At 29.4% G+C, this 18,991-nt stretch overlaps 1 protein-coding gene across 1 annotated transcript in view; it reads left to right on the plus strand.

Annotated features, from left to right (window-relative positions):
• LOC111640529 (transcriptional adapter 3-B-like) overlaps positions 1 to 18,827 on the plus strand; it is a 50,681-nt gene extending 31,854 nt beyond the window's left edge. The window contains exons 4-10 of the mRNA XM_023386547.1: positions 5,186 to 5,363; positions 5,430 to 5,550; positions 5,628 to 5,724; positions 8,402 to 8,517; positions 10,879 to 10,995; positions 18,007 to 18,200; positions 18,288 to 18,827. Coding sequence (XP_023242315.1) covers positions 5,186 to 5,363; positions 5,430 to 5,550; positions 5,628 to 5,724; positions 8,402 to 8,517; positions 10,879 to 10,995; positions 18,007 to 18,200; positions 18,288 to 18,431 — 967 coding nt within the window. The 3' untranslated portion in view covers positions 18,432 to 18,827. The remainder of the gene's footprint in view (positions 1 to 5,185; positions 5,364 to 5,429; positions 5,551 to 5,627; positions 5,725 to 8,401; positions 8,518 to 10,878; positions 10,996 to 18,006; positions 18,201 to 18,287) is intronic.
• The last annotated feature ends 164 nt before the right edge of the window (positions 18,828 to 18,991 follow it).

Genomic DNA, 18,991 nt, shown 5'->3' on the forward strand with positions numbered 1-18,991 from the left:
ATGAATCAGAACTAAATTTTGAGCCTTATTATAGAATTACGACGGAATTAAATCTGTTACTCGCCGCAGTGAGAAAATGATTATAAGCGGAGTTATATATTAATTGAAATGATTATTATCTGTTTGAATTGAAAAATGGAAATTATATAATTTTTAAAATTAAGCCTTCGGTGTTGTCAGTGATCTAGATATATCATAGTTGACCCTTCCGGGATGTACGGTTCTGCAATGTATCATATCATTCGTACTATTTGTGGTATCACCCGAATCAATGTTACAAAAGGTTTCGATATGTATAGATATATATATATATATAAATGATCTCAACAAAAAAATGAAGCTGTTATCAGCTGCTCAAATATATCCTAGTGACAATAACAGCCCTTAAATATGTACAGTATATACAATATAAATATATATTATATACAGTGCATGATGTTCTGAGCTTACGTCACTTAAAAAATTTGTTGGTCGTCTTTATCTATGTTTTGTGCCATAACCGTAGTTTTCCTCATGTTAGAGTTGATCGCGTAAAAATACGAGTTATAAACTTATTATATGAACGAAGATCTCGTCCATAAAATAAGCTCAAAAAACGTGTTGTCACCGAGAGAATTCTATATAAATATATAAATAATGTATTGCCTAAATGACGTCACACCGTGTTGCATAAATTTGTGTTAAGGATAGAAATTAAATATATTTAAAAAAAATGATGATGATGACGATGATAATTATTTTTGAGATGTGAGAATATAATATTTTCCTTTTGTTTTTAAAAATGCAATCCCCCAAATAGTTTAGTANATCAGAAAAAAAATGATCCTATTAAATTCTGTTTGGATGAATTATCAAATTTATTAAAAAACTAACAATAGCTCATGATAAATGTTAGTTTTAAATTAGGCTAATTGCAAACATTTTTAATGTGGTTTTCTTGCTAGTGCATCATTACAGTAACATATTAAGAAGGAAAATAGAACAGTGTTGTAGATAGGTTTCCAAGGATGAATAAAAAGCTGGAATATGTTCATGAATCTTTTTCATTTCAAATAAAGCAATTTTGTTTTTGTTTCTTTAAACTAGATTATTCCTATTTTATTAATGAAAGTTGAATTCATGAGGTTTAAAGGTGGTTGAAATATAAAATTAAAAAAAAATCATTTATTTAATATAAGACANTCTTTAAACTAGATTATTCCTATTTTATTAATGAAAGTTGAATTCATGAGGTTTAAAGGTGGTTGAAATATAAAATTAAAAAAAAATCATTTATTTAATATAAGACAGTAAGGCTATATTGAATATGAAGACATTAATATAAATAAAAATAATGACTGTAACAATATCTTTATATTAAATAAAGATACTATAATATTCCTTTGAGGAATATACAATTTTTAAGAAAATTTCAATTCATTTCTCATATAACTGAAAAATGGAAGACCTAAGGCATCTTAACAACTTCTTTGATGAAATTATTTGGTTGTGTTATTCTGAGAAAATAAAATATAATATCATTCTTACAAATAGAATAATGTATTTAGAAATGTACTGCACTGAAGATAATATGCATTTGACAGAGTAGTCTAATAGAAATGATAACAAATAATGCACATAAACATAGAACTCTAGAATACTCCAACTTTTCACAAATTACTTTATTATGAGTCATTATCTATTAATATTTTTGTCAGTTTATAAATAAGAATGTTCATTCATAACAATTTTCCAAATACTTTTGGATTGATATAAGTTGTGAGTCCAAAAACTTTTTTGAATGTCAACCCATTTGAGGATTTCTTGATCTATTATTGACTCCTCCTCTTTTCTGTTTTTTTTTTTTTTTGCTAATACAGTACGTAATAATAATAATAATTAAGTACAGTGAGCCAGTATGAATCCACACACTGTTTTCATAAAAAATGATCAACTTAGTATGAAGATTTATGACATACTAAACTGTCATATACACAACCCTTTGGATTAATTGAACCATTTTTAATTGACCTCTAACATGCCTTATCAGCCCTTGGGGTCAGTTTTGATCACTTTTAAGGATATCTAATTAAGTCTGTCTTTAACAGAATATATAGGGTTTTTACAATTGATTTATTGGATTAACATATCTAATAAAACATAAATCACCATAATATGAGAAAATGGTTGTCACAGTGAATATAAGGTTGTTTCTGACTTTTGTCTTTTTTGGAAGAGAAAGATGCCTAAATATTATTCTTTAATTTCAGTTCTTATTCTTTATTGGTAATTGTCATTTTGTTACATAAAATCAGATTCAAGTTAAAGTTAAAAGCAAGTAATGAATTAGAAAATGATAGGAACTGCTCACAATCAATTGTTAAAACATTTGTTTTATTTCATATCAAATTACTGATTTTTATTTCAAGTGCCAGAGTAAGTTAAATTTACAAAATTGGAACAGTAGAGTATTTCCATGATGTTAATTTTTTTTAATAACAGAGCATTATTAATATGGATGCCTAAAAATAGCTTTGAATAAATTCAATTTGGGTTAATGGGATATAAATAACTTAGTAAAGTTATTTAATAATAATTTAAATTTTATAAAGTTATTAATAAAAAGTAGAATTCAGTTTAATTAATTAGAAAATAGATTTCTACACCATAGAGTTAAAAAAAAAAGCAAGTAAAACAAAACAGTAATCACAGAGTAAGATACTAGTCTCATTTGTAATTTACAACAAATTAAAATGATGATCTTATTCTATGAGTGTAATAATGTCAAGAAAATGACTTTAGTTCCATTCTGTTCATTTGTGTAATGGAAATAGTATCATGTGTAGAGAAAAGAACAAAAGATGTCTTATTGAAAAAGCCCACCAGTGGCCAAGCAGTTCCATTCCCTGAACATTGGGAATTCAGTGGTGGGTTTGTCTCACCAGGACGGTCTGGCCATGTGGAGTTTTTCAGGTTTTCTCCATGTCTTTAATACCTGAATAGGGGCCAGTTACTCTTAAAAAGACCTCCCAGAAGGCATTCCCCCTAGATAGATTGCCAAGTGTTGCATTGCCGTTACTTAACAAAACAAACTTATTGAAAGAGTTATAATAAAACAACTACATGTCTTTAAAAAAAAAAAAAAACATTATTTTTGTTGGTTGTTAGCAAAACCAATTGATTGACAGAAAGAAATTAATAGCTGACCAAATATGATCTTGAAAAACTCATCTTTCATTGAACAAAGTATAGTAATATATAACTTTGTTTTTGCTTAAAATTAAATGGATATTTTGATTTTTTAAAGCACAAAATATGATTCATGAAAAAATTTTACTGGCGAATGCCTATGGAATTTCTTTGTGAATCATATGTGGCCAGTGAGGAAAAAAGGTTAAAGACCTCTGATCTAAATATTTGATGAATTTTAAAGATATGTGATCAGAATTACTTGTTATTTTTAGTAAAATGAATATTTTTAATGCTTTTAAAAAATTATGGAATTAAATTTTTAAATCAATAAGAAAAATGTTTCATTTTTGCCTGTTTAGTAAATACATTGATAGCTTCATTGCAAAAATTATGAAAAAAAAACATTTAGTTTAAATAAGAAAAATTGTCTTTATGTGTATGAGATAGTTTTTCCATGAAATAATTTATATTGTCTCATCTGTGATGGTAACTACAATTAATTTTTACTTTAAATACTATAAATTTCAAGTTATCATTTTTATTTTAAATATAATATATTAGACTGGTTTTTTTGTTGATCATTGCTCTACAACTGCTCACTTTTATAATTAATATTGCGACCGGAGTTTGGCACCTCTTTGATTCCTTGTCAGGACTGACACCACCGTGTTTTGGTTGACATGGGAGCTGCGATGGTGATTTAGTTTAGGTTAAAAAGTAGGTCACGTGAGTGACCATGTGTGCAAGCGATTGGGTTCTGGTTGGAGATGGAGAGACAGCCTGATGGAAGTAAAGTGCTCAGACACTAAAGTTAACAACTAAATAACCATTTAATTTTAATGAAAAAGTACATGATACAATGATACAATATATTGACTTAACCTATCTATCTAGTAGTCATGAGACAGAGAGAGTTTACAATTGTTCGTGAGTTCGGAAACACCTGTATTGATGGTGATGATTCTTGATTTGGATTTCATGAGGACTTGGAGGTCTAGGATGTTGAGATTGTCTGGATTTGGATCATTTGGGACAGGTCTGGATCAAGAAAGTTTTTCTTCTAGGCACAGTTGAGGGTAATGTGAAAATCTGATAGAGTACGATTAGCACTGACACAGGAAAATTTTGATGACTTTAATCCTAGAGGAACTGGTGACTCTCTGAGTGCTCATTTGGTATTATATTAAAATGATGAAATTGGGACAGCAGGTCAGAAGGATGTGAAAGTGTCTTTATCCATGCTGAGAACTTAAAAAGAGATATACTCCCAGATGTGAAAGTTGACAGATACTTGACAAAGTTGATGTTATGACATTAAATTGTTCATGTTGAAGCCCGGATTCTCACAATATCAGTTTTCTATTGTGTACCCAATTAACTTGATAATAATCCAGTTAATTAGGTACATGGTTAATTTTTGTGATTGGACTTCATTTCCAGGAAGGAATGTCAGTTTTTTATGGTGAAATGATAGTAAGTCAGAAGATTTATAAATGGTTCATTTAATGACAGTTTCCAGAACCAATTAAATCTTGAAAGTGAGGTGTATATATGTATGGAATAAATATAAAAAGTTACCAAATGAATAACCGAATTCCTTTATCTATAATAATAATAATAAAGAATTCTTAAAAATTCTTTATTCTTATTCTTATTCTTCTTAATTCTTAAAAACCTGTCTCCTGTTAAGTTGCTTAGTAATAATTAGTAAGCAATTTGGAAGGAGGCAGCTTTAGTTAGGTTGGAATTCTTTACTATTTAGCCCTAATAGACTGATAAAGGAATCTGGCTATTTGGATTAGTTTAATTTATTATATCATTATATGAAAGATTACAAAGAATTCTACAAAGTTAAAGTTAATGCATGTTAATTAAATATTTCCTATTTTCAATTCTCCACATACAATTAATTTTTTTTCATGTTCTTCTGGACATTAAATTTCATGTTAACAGTTGGAAGTCATTAATGCAATTCCAAATAACTGTTTTTAGTAGAAAAAAAGAATGGTTAAACTAATGCAAATGTTTTAATTCATGTAATCATTTTAAAAATATTTCAGGCAAAATTACAAGAATATGAGTTTACGGATTCTCCATTGGAAGTACCTCGCATGCCAAAAAATGATGCGCCCAATCGCTTTTGGGCATCTATTGAACCTTATTGTGCTGAAATTACACAAGATGACATAAAGGTATATTTAGTAATTTAAAACTTATTCTAATGTATATTTATTTTAAACAATTAAATTATTTGTTAGGTATTGGAAGATCTGATTAAATCACATGATGATGATGCAGATTATTATAAGATACCTGCTTTAGGAAAGCATTATTCCTTAAAATGGGCTCAAGAAGATTTGTTAGAAGAACAGAAAGAAGGTTTGAATTATTAAGCATATTTGTAATAAATATTTTTATATCAAATTATATATCAAATTATGATTATATTTTAATAGGAGCAAAAATTAATGAGAGAAGAAGAGGTTTAAGTAATAATTCTTCTTTAAATTCTTCAGAACCTGAGAAACTTTTAAAAAAAGTAGAGAAAGAATAGTAAGAATTTCTGTTTATTTTAATTATTTTATGATTTTAACAAGTGTGATCTTTTACACTTTATTTGAAGCCTTTTCTATTAATTTATTAAGATTAACTTTTTAATTTGGTTTTACTACTACTATTACTGTATACTTAATTGGTAAGATTAACTTACTGGATTAAAATGAATGCTCTCACTTTAAATTACTAATTATACTAGTTATTTCTGAGAAGTATATGATGCACCAATCGACTGAATAACCAACTGGCCAACCTTCATCTCTCATCTACATTCAAATGTCTCAACATCAAGGAAGCACTGTAAACAAAAATGCAACTTTACAGCCAAGAAGACTTTTGCATTCAGCAGTTTTCAAAGCCAGAATCACATATAACTGTACAATGTGGATAATTTGCAGGCACTGTAGAAATGTGACTGCCATGGGATAAGCAACAATGGATGTGCCATAATGATTGTAGAAAGAGTTTGAATATTGGTTTGATGTGTACCATGTGACATGAAGTGCACACATTGAGCAATTGTAATGGGAAAATGTGAAACTTGGATGATTTTTCAATGTTTTAATGCACATTATGGCATTCTTGGATAATAATTAACATTTTTTTGGAAGACCCTATACTAAAACATTTTATTTGAATAGTTTACATATTCAGTATTATATTAAATTCACTTTAATCACATACTATATTGTACACATAAAATATTAATTTTAATGTTTTTGTCCTAAAATTTTTAAAATTATTTTCAAAAATTGTTATTTGTGAAGTTTATTGTTTATCATATGTTGTTTATTGTTTATTTATTGTTTATCACAATGTTCAATTTTGTGACCTGTCTTGTGTCAGAGTAACTTGAGAATACTTTTTTGATTATATTTGTAGATAAATATAGCCAAATTTATTTTTACAAACATCTTATTATTGAATGATTTTATATAAATATTCTATCATGTTATGAATCTGACATGTTAGAATTTTCTGCTTATTTGGGGATTAAGACAAAAAACCAACATGAGATAATGATGTTAGTATCTCTGAGATGGGATAGAAAGACTGAAAATACTAGGATCTAAATGGAACTTTTCATTTTGATATTTAAAAAAGTTCAAAGAACTATATGCAAAACTATAATTAAACCACATAAAATAGGAATTTTCAAAAAATATTAAGAATTTGTCCAGAAAGATAAAATTCAGGAGGAATAAAAGTTAGTTTTTAGTGAATTGCTAACTGAAAAATGGTTTGGTTCCAGGGCTTGCTAATCTTTTTTGTGAAAATCCAGATTTAAGGGTGGTCATTTTTAAAGACATTAACAAAAGAGAGAGAAAGATTTAAATTTCAATAGAAATTAAATTTTTGTAACTTTAACAAATTTTTGAATCAACAGATGTTAAAAACTTTCGTTTCAATAGGAAGTACATTTCCTTTCTCTGATGACTAGTAAGTTGATTCAGAAACGTTTGCACATGAGACTTGGCTGGCTGTAGGCTGTCGACTTGGATAAAAAGGACAATTTTCCCACCATTCGGGGTGTTTTCGATACAATGTCAGACAGATCGCCATACTAGTTGGGCAGTCCATAGAGACAGAGAGCCATACAATTCAACACAGTTCCCCATACAAGAGAAGACTGTTCTACACATTCGCCATACGATAAGTAAGAGAGAAGAAGACCACCTCCAAAATATGGGTCATGTCGAAAGAGTGCATCTTTAGAAGCAACAATTACTGAATGTTCCGATACAAGAATAGGAAAGAACTGGGAAGGTAGTATATTAACATTTAGATTGGTGTAAACTCTCTGTCATGCGTTAGATTTAAGATAGAGAGTTGAATTTTCTCTCTCTCAAGATAGGGCTAAATATATATATTATTTGTAATCCATTTTTATTATACATTATTTTGATTATTTTTGTTCCATTAAATATTTTGTTAGTTACCTTAAATATGGCCTTTTTGATGATTAATATTCACACCTCTGCCTACTCAAAGTACTTGTGTTCCTCATACTCGCAATTCCGTGGTTACGCGTGTTAATCTGCGTTAAAATAAGATTAACTGGTGTCAGGAATCTGACAGGAGACGCAATTGTGAAATCATTGTCTCCACCTTTTTATCAGCAATATAAGTCCCTCCACACTCGATTTCTTTTTAAAAGATAAACCATCTTTTAGATGAAAGTGAGCGGATCTTGCGATCTGTATCAAGTAAGCGGCATAGTCAAAGACTAAGTCCCTGGCTTCTCACATTTTTCTTTATTAAGTTTCTTTGTATGCACCATCCATCCAAATCAAATAAAAAACAAGAATAAGTTAAAACAACAGACTAAATATTGATTGATTGAATGGAATAAATAAGGATTTGGTGGATAATAAACTAGGTGCAACAGAGTTTAAAATAGTTACTTAATTGTTAATAAAAGTTGCATTTGTTGTTGTTAACATGTTCACGTAAGAAATATTTATAACTGTGGTAACAATGATGACTTATTATTTCTTTTAATTAATTCAAAATAAAAATTTTCAAAATAAATTTGTTAAAAATGTAAAAATTTTTCAGATATACACATTTACAGTTTGTAAAAGTTTGTTAGCTATAAATTCAAAATATAATTATTTTTAAAATTAGATTATGAAATTTTGTTTCCTAATATTCTTAATTTATTTTGTGCTAGTGAAAATGATGACACATCTTCATTTGGAGCTCTTACTCAACGATTGGTCTCGTGTTTAATTGAAGAAAACTTAATGACATCTTTAGAAGATTCAATGAATGATACATTAGCTAAAGGTAAAATACAGTCTGAGCATTTTATGGACTTTATTTTCTAACATTTAAAATTAGAAGACAAATATATTCTTTTCATTGCATTCTTTTGTAATAAATTATAAATTGAAGTTATGTTTATTAGTTTAATTTAATTAAGTCACTATTCTGCTTAGTGTGAGAAAGCTTAGTAGTACCAATGAATGATAGAGCAATGCTGATGGGAGCAAAGCCCTGCTAGTAAGGTATGCCAGCAGGACTTTTGCTTCTGTCAGCCATACAGCATTGCTGTAAGATAAGCTGTAAGGCCACACTTATCAGTAAGGTCTATGAGAAGAAGTGAAGCAAAGAAAAACTCATAAGCAGCATTTGATCTAGACAAAAATCCAAAGTGGTTAGCTGTTAAACGGTATTTGTTGTTCTCCATGTCAAGAGCAGTTGACAGTTAACATATAAACAGCTGTCTTTGAGTATATAAGCATGCTTACTTCTGTGGAGAATACAAAATTAATTGTCATATGTTCACAGTATTATACTGACTCAGATGTTGACTGAGTTAACAAGGTCTGCATTTATAGTTAGGCAGAGACTTGTGCTTGAAAAATTTTCCACAGTCTTCCCTGGCCACCAGTGATGAATACAGCACTAGTCCAAGTACAGCTAATGCATCACAAACAAATTCATCACTTCACTCACACATAATGGATAACTCTCACCAACCCAGTTGAGGGCTTCAGTGGCAATCCAGCTACTGACCACAAGGCTGGAAAAAACATAAATATATGAAGCAGACTTAAGAAATGATTGAATTCGTCATCTGTGTCTACTACACCATTACAAAATTCAAAATATGTGTAGAGGAGAAGGTGGTATTATGGAACCCCAATTACATTTTAGTGAATTGTAAACAAGGTATCATAACTACACCCACATTTATGGAATTATGGTATTTATGGTATTATGGAACCCCAATTACATTTTAGTGAATTGTAAACAAGGTATCATAACTACACCCACATTTTTTGTGCGAAAAGTACTGGTAACTAGTAAACTAAATGTTCCTAATTGGATTTTTCGCTAGTGTAATTATAAGTATGGTTTTTGAAGGCTTTTGTACAAAAAGTCCGAAAGTAGGCTTAGAGAAAATCGGGTGGTAATATGGAACCTTACTGTATATTTTCAAAAAAATGCTTTAATGTAGCCAAAAACAAATAGGAAAGGACAAAAAATGTTAAATAATTACAAAATTATTTACTTCAATGTATTTTATCGCAAAAATGCTTTTATAATAGAAAAATATGACCTCCATCAACAACATATATTCCAGCAGCTCTTTTTCGATATTTTCAGACTTTCTACCTAGTGTCTTTTTCCCAAATTGCTCCGGACGAATGTCTGATTGCAAAGAGAGAGTTCGGAGGAGTTGAGTTCCATATTACTGTAAAAGCACCAAAGGGGTCCGTATTTCACGCATCGCTGTCTCGAATTAACTTATGTCTGTCAAGACCAAAATTTAAAAAACGTGAACATCACACAGATTAATATGTACCCTTAAGTCTCTGAAACAGAATAAATGCACCAGTAAACCTACAACTACGCAATTTATATTTTAAAAATAAGTAAATTCACTTAGCATTCAAAACTTGTGAATTTTGAAAAAAACAAATTTGCTGATTAAATACGGACAACCGTTTAACTGAAGTAAAACGGGTTTTCCCCTTGCTATGGATGTCTGCCTAGTTCAGTTCATCCACATTCCGCTACAGTTTGCCTTTATTATTAGTTTGAAATGGGGTGGTTCCATAATACCATCTTCTCCTCTATAATAAATACAAATAACTTGATAATTACTTCAGATATCAAATAAACAGCCAGATTTCTTTATCAGAATATTAAGGCTAAATAATTGCTAAGCACTTTGGCAGGAGTGTTAAGACCACCAGGCCACCATCTCTTGTTAAAGAGGTTGGTTGGATGGAGGTCCCAGTAATGTAATTGACAATGTGTCTGCATGGTAAGCAGAAATTGTTGATTCAAGTACCATTCTGCACCAATTTTTTCTTCCAGAATATTCTAATATTAATTTAAATGGATTAATTAATTTATAATTATTATATTTGGTAAGAGATTCTTGTCAAATTGTTTATATTAATAATTATTTAGTCATAATAGCCCAATAAAGGCTGTTTGTTTGATATTTTTATATAATTTAAAAATACAATATCATCAAATTGAAAAAAGAAACTATCAATAAAGCTTAATTTTGGATTTATATATATATATTAAAAATCAAATATATTTTATAATTTTGGACAACTGAAATTCTATGAAAGTTTTTAATCAAAATTATGTGATTATATGGAATTTCATGAAATTTTATTTCAGACAATTCAGATGGTAATGCAAGTCCACCACCAATTAAAGGAAATATCATGAAATCTTTTAATATGGGAAACACCATGCAATTAGAGAAAAGAATAAGAAGAGAATTGGAAGAACAAGGTATTTAGCAATAATTTATTTTTATATACATAACTAAATATCCTACTACAAGTAATAGCTACTCCATCCTCTGTCTATAACTTTAAACATACAGGGTTTGTTGAATAAGTATCGGGACTGAAGTCGTAAAAAAAATTATTGAAGATATATGTACAGTGAGCTAATAATCTTCAAAATATGACCCTCCTGCTACCGCTGCCAACACTTTTCCAGTCTTCATATGCCTCCTGGAAGGAGGCAACTGCAAAGCTGTTCATGCACCCCATCAAAGCCACTTGGACAGCCACAGTCACTCAAAAAGATGTCCTTTCAGACTCCTTTGATATGAGGGAACAAAAGTTGTGGGGAGCCACATCTGGACTGTAGAGTGGTTGGAGCAGTGTTGACACGTGTTTGGCCAGTGCCTCCGTCACAATTAGCTACTTGTGACTGGCGCATTGTCATGATGGAACATTCAGGTATCAGCAATCTCCTTTTAGATTTGGTGGACCCTAATTCTCAAAAGTTTTTGCACTTTGATCACGTTATCACATTTTCATCGGTCCGGGTCACTGTCAGACATCCAGTGCATTGTTCATCTTTGATGTCTGCCAGCCATCTTTGAATTTTTTATGCCACTCAAACATGTTCTGGACATAGCTTCATCCTTGTAAGCCTTATGAATCGTATTCAAAGTCTCAGTAGTGGATTTATTCAATTTAATGCAAAATTAAAAATTGATGGCAAAATGCTGCTCAATAGTTTCCTGTATCTTGACTCTCTATGCGAGCACTAAACACACGTTCACTTCGGGCACGATCTACACACTCCAAAGGCTCAGAGACAACTGAGCCAGGTCTCGTAGCTTACGTGACATCCCCACTGCTGATCCCGCCCATAGAAACCATCCTCCACCCAATCCCATTGGCAGGAAAAAATTAGTCTCGATACTTATTGAACAAATTCTGTATCACTAAGCCAAACAGGCTATTTTCAGAATTTGTATCAGTTATGCTGCCATTATTTAATAATTATAATTATAAGTAATTAATTTTAAAAAATTCTGGTAATAAGAGTGAGATTCAAACCCTTAACTTATGCTTACTATGCAGTTGTATTGGATAGAAGTCTAAGTAGTGTAACAGGCAGAATGATAGCACAGTAAGCAGAAGTTGTAGTTTGAGTTCCACTCTGAGGTAATTATACATCTTCTGATATGAATGCTACCATTTTAAAATACCATAATTATGTTATTTATTATCTGATAAGTTTGACATACACCAATCAACCAATCAATGAGTAACTGAGTTTAATCTCCCATCCATATTCAAACATCTTTTCATCAGCTACCTCTAAATGCTGTCTGTGCAATAAATGAAAATGACAACTCCACAGCAGAGGAGTTTTGTGTTCTGCAGTTTTCAAAGTCAGAATCAAAAAACTTGTCACTGTGCAACGTGAGTATTCTGCAAGTGAATAGTGACTGCCGTGGGAGGAGGGCTAACAGATATACTGTAGCAAGCATAGGAGGAATTTGAGTATTAGTTGGATATGTGCCTTGTGACACATGCATGTGTTGAGAAATTGTAATGGGCAAGTGGAGTTTTTCCAATGTTTTAATATACCTTACAATGTTCTTGGCTAATAACATAATTACAGTAATTTAAAATGGTAGAATTCTTTTTGGAAGACCTTACATAGATTGGTTTTAAACATGTCTTTCCTAACAACTTATTCTGAAGATTTCTGTTAAATTCTGCATTTAAGTTTCTTGAATTGCTTTATTAAATAATTTTATCTGAACTGTTCTTGTATGATCTAAAATTTACAAAATAAAATTTAGTAGTGAAGTATCTATTATAAAGTAATAATTGTCAAAGGTAAATAATTAATTATAAACTAGGTAATAATAAAGATGATAATTTCTGAAATCTCAGAAATCAAACTGACAATATTTTCTTATCAGTTATAAACTGGAAATTTAAGTGCAAAAACATAATTTTGTTTAAAAAGTTCAGTCGTGTTTGAATATGAAAGAAAGCTTATATGCAGAATTTTAAGAAATGGCATATAAAATTACTTGCATTAATTACAATAAATCTATAAAAATCTTTTTTAAACAATATTTTTAATAAATATGCTTAAGCATTTTGCTATAACCTGGATTGCAAGAATTGCTAGATTACATTTTGTCACATTTTTTGCTCTGAATTTTGCTAAAGAAATAAAAGAAAAAACAAAGAAAGAACAAGATCTGCTTCACTTTAGCAATTAAAGAGTTCATTAACAAAAATATAGAATTTTGCTTTTGTGATATCATTGGAACTAAAAAACTAAAAGTTCAATATAAGTATGAAACCAGATTTATTAATTTCATTCAAAAGAGCCCCTTTCTGTTTTAATTTGTTTTGTTCCTAAATAATAAAATTATACTAAGGAGAAAAATGGCACAACGTGACTGAAATGGCTCTTATACCAATAAAAAAAAACCAATTGACAGCAGTTGGATGAGAAAATGTAATTGGAAGCATATTACAATACATATAATGGTAAATCCTTTGCACAGTTAATTAAATGAAGCCATGTTTGTTGTTGGAAGGTTTTGATGCTTGACCTCAAATGGAATCCTTAAAAGCTCCAGTTCATCAAATTTTTTTAAGGTAATCGGGAACTGGCAAGATATGATAAGAAGACAACACTTTCATGTCAGTGCTTTTCCTTAATTAATTCTACAACTTTCAGTAATGTTCTACATTCATAGCTGGTCTAGATTCAAAAAACTGTAGTTTGGACATTCCCATTCACCAATGGCCAAACATGGCATAATATACTTTGGATATTGATTACATTAGGAAGTTTGTTTTGTCAGTGGCAGGACATGTACAATGTTCATAATCTTTTCATTGCCATTAATTACCACCCAATGTGAAATATATTTAATTATGTGACATGCAGCTCACATTGTTTTTCACAGAGAATGTTTTTGCACAAGCTGTTTCAGCCATGTTTTTGCATTTCTTTTTGAGCTTCACTTGCATCTGGTTTAGTTTCTCTGGCCTTTCTTTTTACAGTAATGTAAGCCAAATGCTTTTTTACAGTATTTTTATCACGTCTAAACTTTCTTAATTCCAGAAGTGAATTTTCTATACAAGCTTAAAAGGTAGCATTAAATAGATCATCAGAAAGATTTCAAATCTTTAAAAAGAAATAATATATTTTTATGTTCTGTAAGGCATTAAAGAGCAGTAAAAATTATGAAAATGCTAAATAGAAGTCATTCTGTTGATAAGTCATCATGCTATGTTAACCAGACATTAAATTATATTTTTATAACTATTTTTTATAATAGTTTATACTAATGACTAGATAGTTGAGTGGTTAAGATGGTTTCCAAGATTGCTAAAATGCAAGATCTGCAATTTTACTTTAGAATGACCACCACTAAATTTTTAATTTAATAGAGAGGTTGAGGCGCACGTTTTAAACGTGTAAACGTGTACGTGTGACGTTCGACACCGCTTTCCCGTAAGCCTAAAAGTTTGACAATGGTGTTTGGATAGTCGGTGGAATCACGCTCGACATTTCAAACACCATCGTCAATCTTTTAGGCTTACGGGAAAGCGGTGTCGAACGTCACACGTACACGTTTACACGTTTAAAACGTGCGCCTCAACCTCTCTAATGTCTTTCTTACAAAAAAGAAAATGTAATTGGCTATAGTTACATATTAAATTAAGTTGTTCAAATGCTACAGCAGGAGCTTAAGACTGGAACAAATTTAGCTGAAATTACAGTTCATGCTGAGAAAACATCCTATTTTATCACTACTCATGTATTAAAAAACTATATGTATAAATTATTAGAGGAAAAAATTATAAATATAAATTATTGTATTCTTTTATATATTCTTTTATTGTATTTTTAACAGTGTCTGCCCTGTGGGCATTAAGAGGACCTTTTTTAGCAAGCCAATTATGTGGTGAGGGACAGGGTCTGACCTATCTATCTATTGTGGATAGACCACCACTCCAAAAAATATCCAGGGATTTTTTTGTCCCATCCGGATTCTGTCTAATAGGCTGTCATCTTAAACCATTCAGCTATCTGGCCATCAGTATAAACTATTATAAAAAATACTTATAAAAATATACTTTAATTCAGGGCTTCTTAAAGTTTTTTTATTCACAACTCTATTTATGATTGTGAATTTTCTCGCGACCAAAAAAATATAAAATAAAGATATATACAAATTTGCAAAAACAATAATGGTGTACTACTATAGTTCACTCTTGTGTTACAATAGAACAGAGACAACTGAATACACTGAAAAGTGACAACACTACACTAGTTCACACTACAATCAGTGTTGCTGAATCGTTGTCTTGCTGTACCAGAAGTGAAACAAAGTGCAACTCACAAAACCTATGACACAAAGTATGCCATTTTCAAACTCTCACAAATTATTTTCAATATTTTGCATTAAAATCTTGCGAACCCAAGATTTCGCTAAGTGACCCATAGTTTAAGAAGCCCTACTTTAATTGAATTAAATTACAACTTATTAAATACAAATTGGAAATTTATATCTAGAATAGTTTTTTAAAAGTGTGTAATTATAAAAATATATTGTGTATTAGAATTTCTCATATTTTGAAAAAATTAATGATGATCAACTTTTATGATGTCTTTTCCTTAGTTTCAAGGGAATCTTTGAAATATATTTTTATAAACAACCATTTGGTTATAAAAAAAACAAACAATTAGTATTTTATAGTGAAAAATTATGGCTTTTTACCATACTTTTATTATTGCTTATTGCTGTGCTGTTTTCACATGATAATTTTGATTCAGTTTATATTTAATGTAAAGAAGTCGAAACCTATGTTCACCAGTAAATAATTTATTGTAAAAATAAACATTTTCAATCACTTTCAGTAATCATAATGTTAATACATTTTTTAATTAAATTGGAAGGTGAGTTCAAGAAATATTCTAAACAATATACAGCATATACCACATTAACCTTTGTACAGAGAGTTAGTCAGATATGGTGCTATCAACGATGTAGTGGAGAATAAATGTGGGAATTTTTTAAAGAATTTTCTCCTGCGTTTTTCTCATTGTTGTTTTGTAAAAAACTTTTTAAACAGTTATGTCTAGTAAAGAAAAATCTTTTTTTATTTTCATGTCACATAATTCCTTTTTTATGTGAATTTTTTATTCACAGTAGTTTTTGGCGATATCCGCAAAATTTTTTTGCAGATTTAGACGTCGTTCTCCAGTGCCACGTGATTGCCCTTGACAGGTATATCCGTCGATCACTGCAGAGTGGTTAAAATCATATTTAAATCAATAAGGAGCAAAGAGAAGCTTTTTATTAAAATGATGTATAACCAATCTCATCAATACACACTGTAAAATATACGACTTACTTAGAACACTGCGTTTCAGAATTCATATGAAACAGATACATTCGAATAACATCAATTCTGCCCATTTTCTTTTATTCACCTGAAGAATAACTAAGTTCGAAATGTTAGTAAAGGTATTTTGAAATAAGCACTGTTTGGGTTTCAAGTCCAAAGTAAGTCATTGATGTATAACCATGGCAATGTCAAAATTATGTTGAATGTTAGCAAAAATAAATAATATATCTTTTTAATAAATAAATATCATAATATTTTATTTTAAGCTTAAGCAATATTAAGAATATGTAAATATAGTAAATAAGAAATGTAAATTTAAATGGATCTATAGGTTCCATTTTAATTTAAACTTTATTATTGTTAAAATTTGAATGTCAATTAATAATAATAACTACTTTGCTTGAGACAAAGTTCTTTAAAAAAAATTTAAGAACTTTCCAAAGAATTTTGGTTTGATAAAATCAATTTGAATTTGGTTTACACTCAAGGAATTTTACATCATTGTGTTTATATTATATTACTTACTTACAAAACAAGTAATTTAATATAGCACATATATTACACAATATTAAGTATTATATTAAAATGAAGATGTGGTAAAACAAACATTAGATATAAAATACAGAGAAAAATTAGATACAGTAGAGCGTCGATTATCCAAATCCCGATCAACTGAAATGTTGGTTAACTAAAAGCATTCCAGTCAGCCTGTGTCATGCTGAATCGAACGTTTTTGATACTAGATTAACTTCTAAAGTATAATTTTTTTTGTTTTTATATTTTTCAATATATTTATTTTGTTTGTACAAAATAAATAAATAATTTTTAACAATACAATAGCCATGATTATTATTATAAAAATTTTTGGTAGACTTAACATTGACAAAAATTCAATGCAAAGTGACATGCAACAGAGAAAAATTTAAACATAGGATATATTAATATACTATTATTGGGATATACTAATATACTATATTAATAATGTATTTTTTTGTACATAATCGGTTATCTGAAAAATCATTTTTCCAAACAATCCCAGTCCCCAATTGATTTGGATAATCGACGCTCTACTGTACTTAAAAACAGAAAAATTTAAATGTATTTACAAGCATATGTATAAGCTACTAATGAATATAATGATGACGCAATTAACTTGAAAGTGTAAAAGCATAATAAAAACATCTGGTAGTAATATTGTGCAATATTTGTTTACAGATTTATGAGTTCTACATGTGATAAGAGTTAATTTATATACATTAACAGATCTTCCACAGTTTAAATAGAAGAATATTATATTTATACACTAATAAGTTCAATATTAAGTAATGTATGTTGGATTAATGCATTTGTTAAAAAATATAAGTGAAAATTTATTCATTTTTCTATTTTAAGATTGTAAGAATATGGTAATTGGGAAATTTCTTTGATTATTTTTAATATTAACAGTCAAATATTGGAACATTTAAGAAGTGTAATATATTTGTAAATAAATTTAATTACTCTATCAATTATTTATTAGAATTTAAAAATATTAATAGAAACAATAATTCTTAAATTGTTAAATTATATAATAAGGAGAATTCTTCATATTTTATTTAAATTTCAGGTATACTAGATGCTGATGATGTTACCGTCGAGAATCCAGATGATGAAATTCTCACAGAACTAAAAAAATGCCAGGCAGAACTAAAGACTCTTAGCACATACAACCTGACTCAGATCAAAAGATTGCTTCGTTTAGCCAAAGAAGAAATGGCAAAACAGGAAATTCGGAAAAAGTTACAGGTGGCGGATAATGAGGTAACTATCGTAATTTATTATTGTAATTTTTGTCTTTGTTTTTCTTTTTTAATATTCAGATTTAGAGAATTTATTTTTATTTCCTAGGTGATGGAAGCTCACAGAAGAATCATGGCTTCGAAACAGAAAAAACGCAGTCCCACAAAAAAAGAAAAAGAATTAGCAATGAAGGCAATTAAGGAGAGAGAACAGATCTTAAAACAGCTTGATGGCATCGGACAGTTTGTATAAATATAATATAATAATCATACAGCAGTTTTGTATATAGATTCAGTTTTATTATTATATCCACTGGATGATATATTTTTTGCGTTCTAGTAAAAAAAAACCATCAATATTTATATTAGTAACTGATGCCTCCTTGTCCGACGGCATCCTTCGAAACTATTTTCGACAATCTGGCTGACTATACACGCCGTGAATGTTGTACATTGAATCTTTATTAATTTACACAGAAACATCCTTTAAATGTCATTCTGAATATTTTGTAATTTAAAGAAAAACTCACTATAAAGGATGTAATGTTTATTGTTCCCATTAAATGGGATATATCTTTTTTAGAAACGAATCATTTTTTTAATATCAACAAAATAAAAAAAATTTTTAAAGCCATTTTTCGAATATATTATTTTCTTGCCTCAAAGTGTCTCTTAAAAAGTTGTCTATCACAATAATTTATCTTATGTGCAAATACATTATTCCTATTTTTAACAACTGATACTAAAAGAACATTTGAAGTAATGTGAAATATCATTATTATGTCTGCCAGGTATCAAAAAAAAAAAAAAAAA

This window comes from Centruroides sculpturatus, unplaced genomic scaffold (assembly GCF_000671375.1).
Source record: "Centruroides sculpturatus isolate CEXI.00-Female unplaced genomic scaffold, Cexi_2.0 scaffold1173, whole genome shotgun sequence".
Classification (NCBI taxonomy): Eukaryota; Metazoa; Arthropoda; class Arachnida; order Scorpiones; family Buthidae; genus Centruroides; species Centruroides sculpturatus.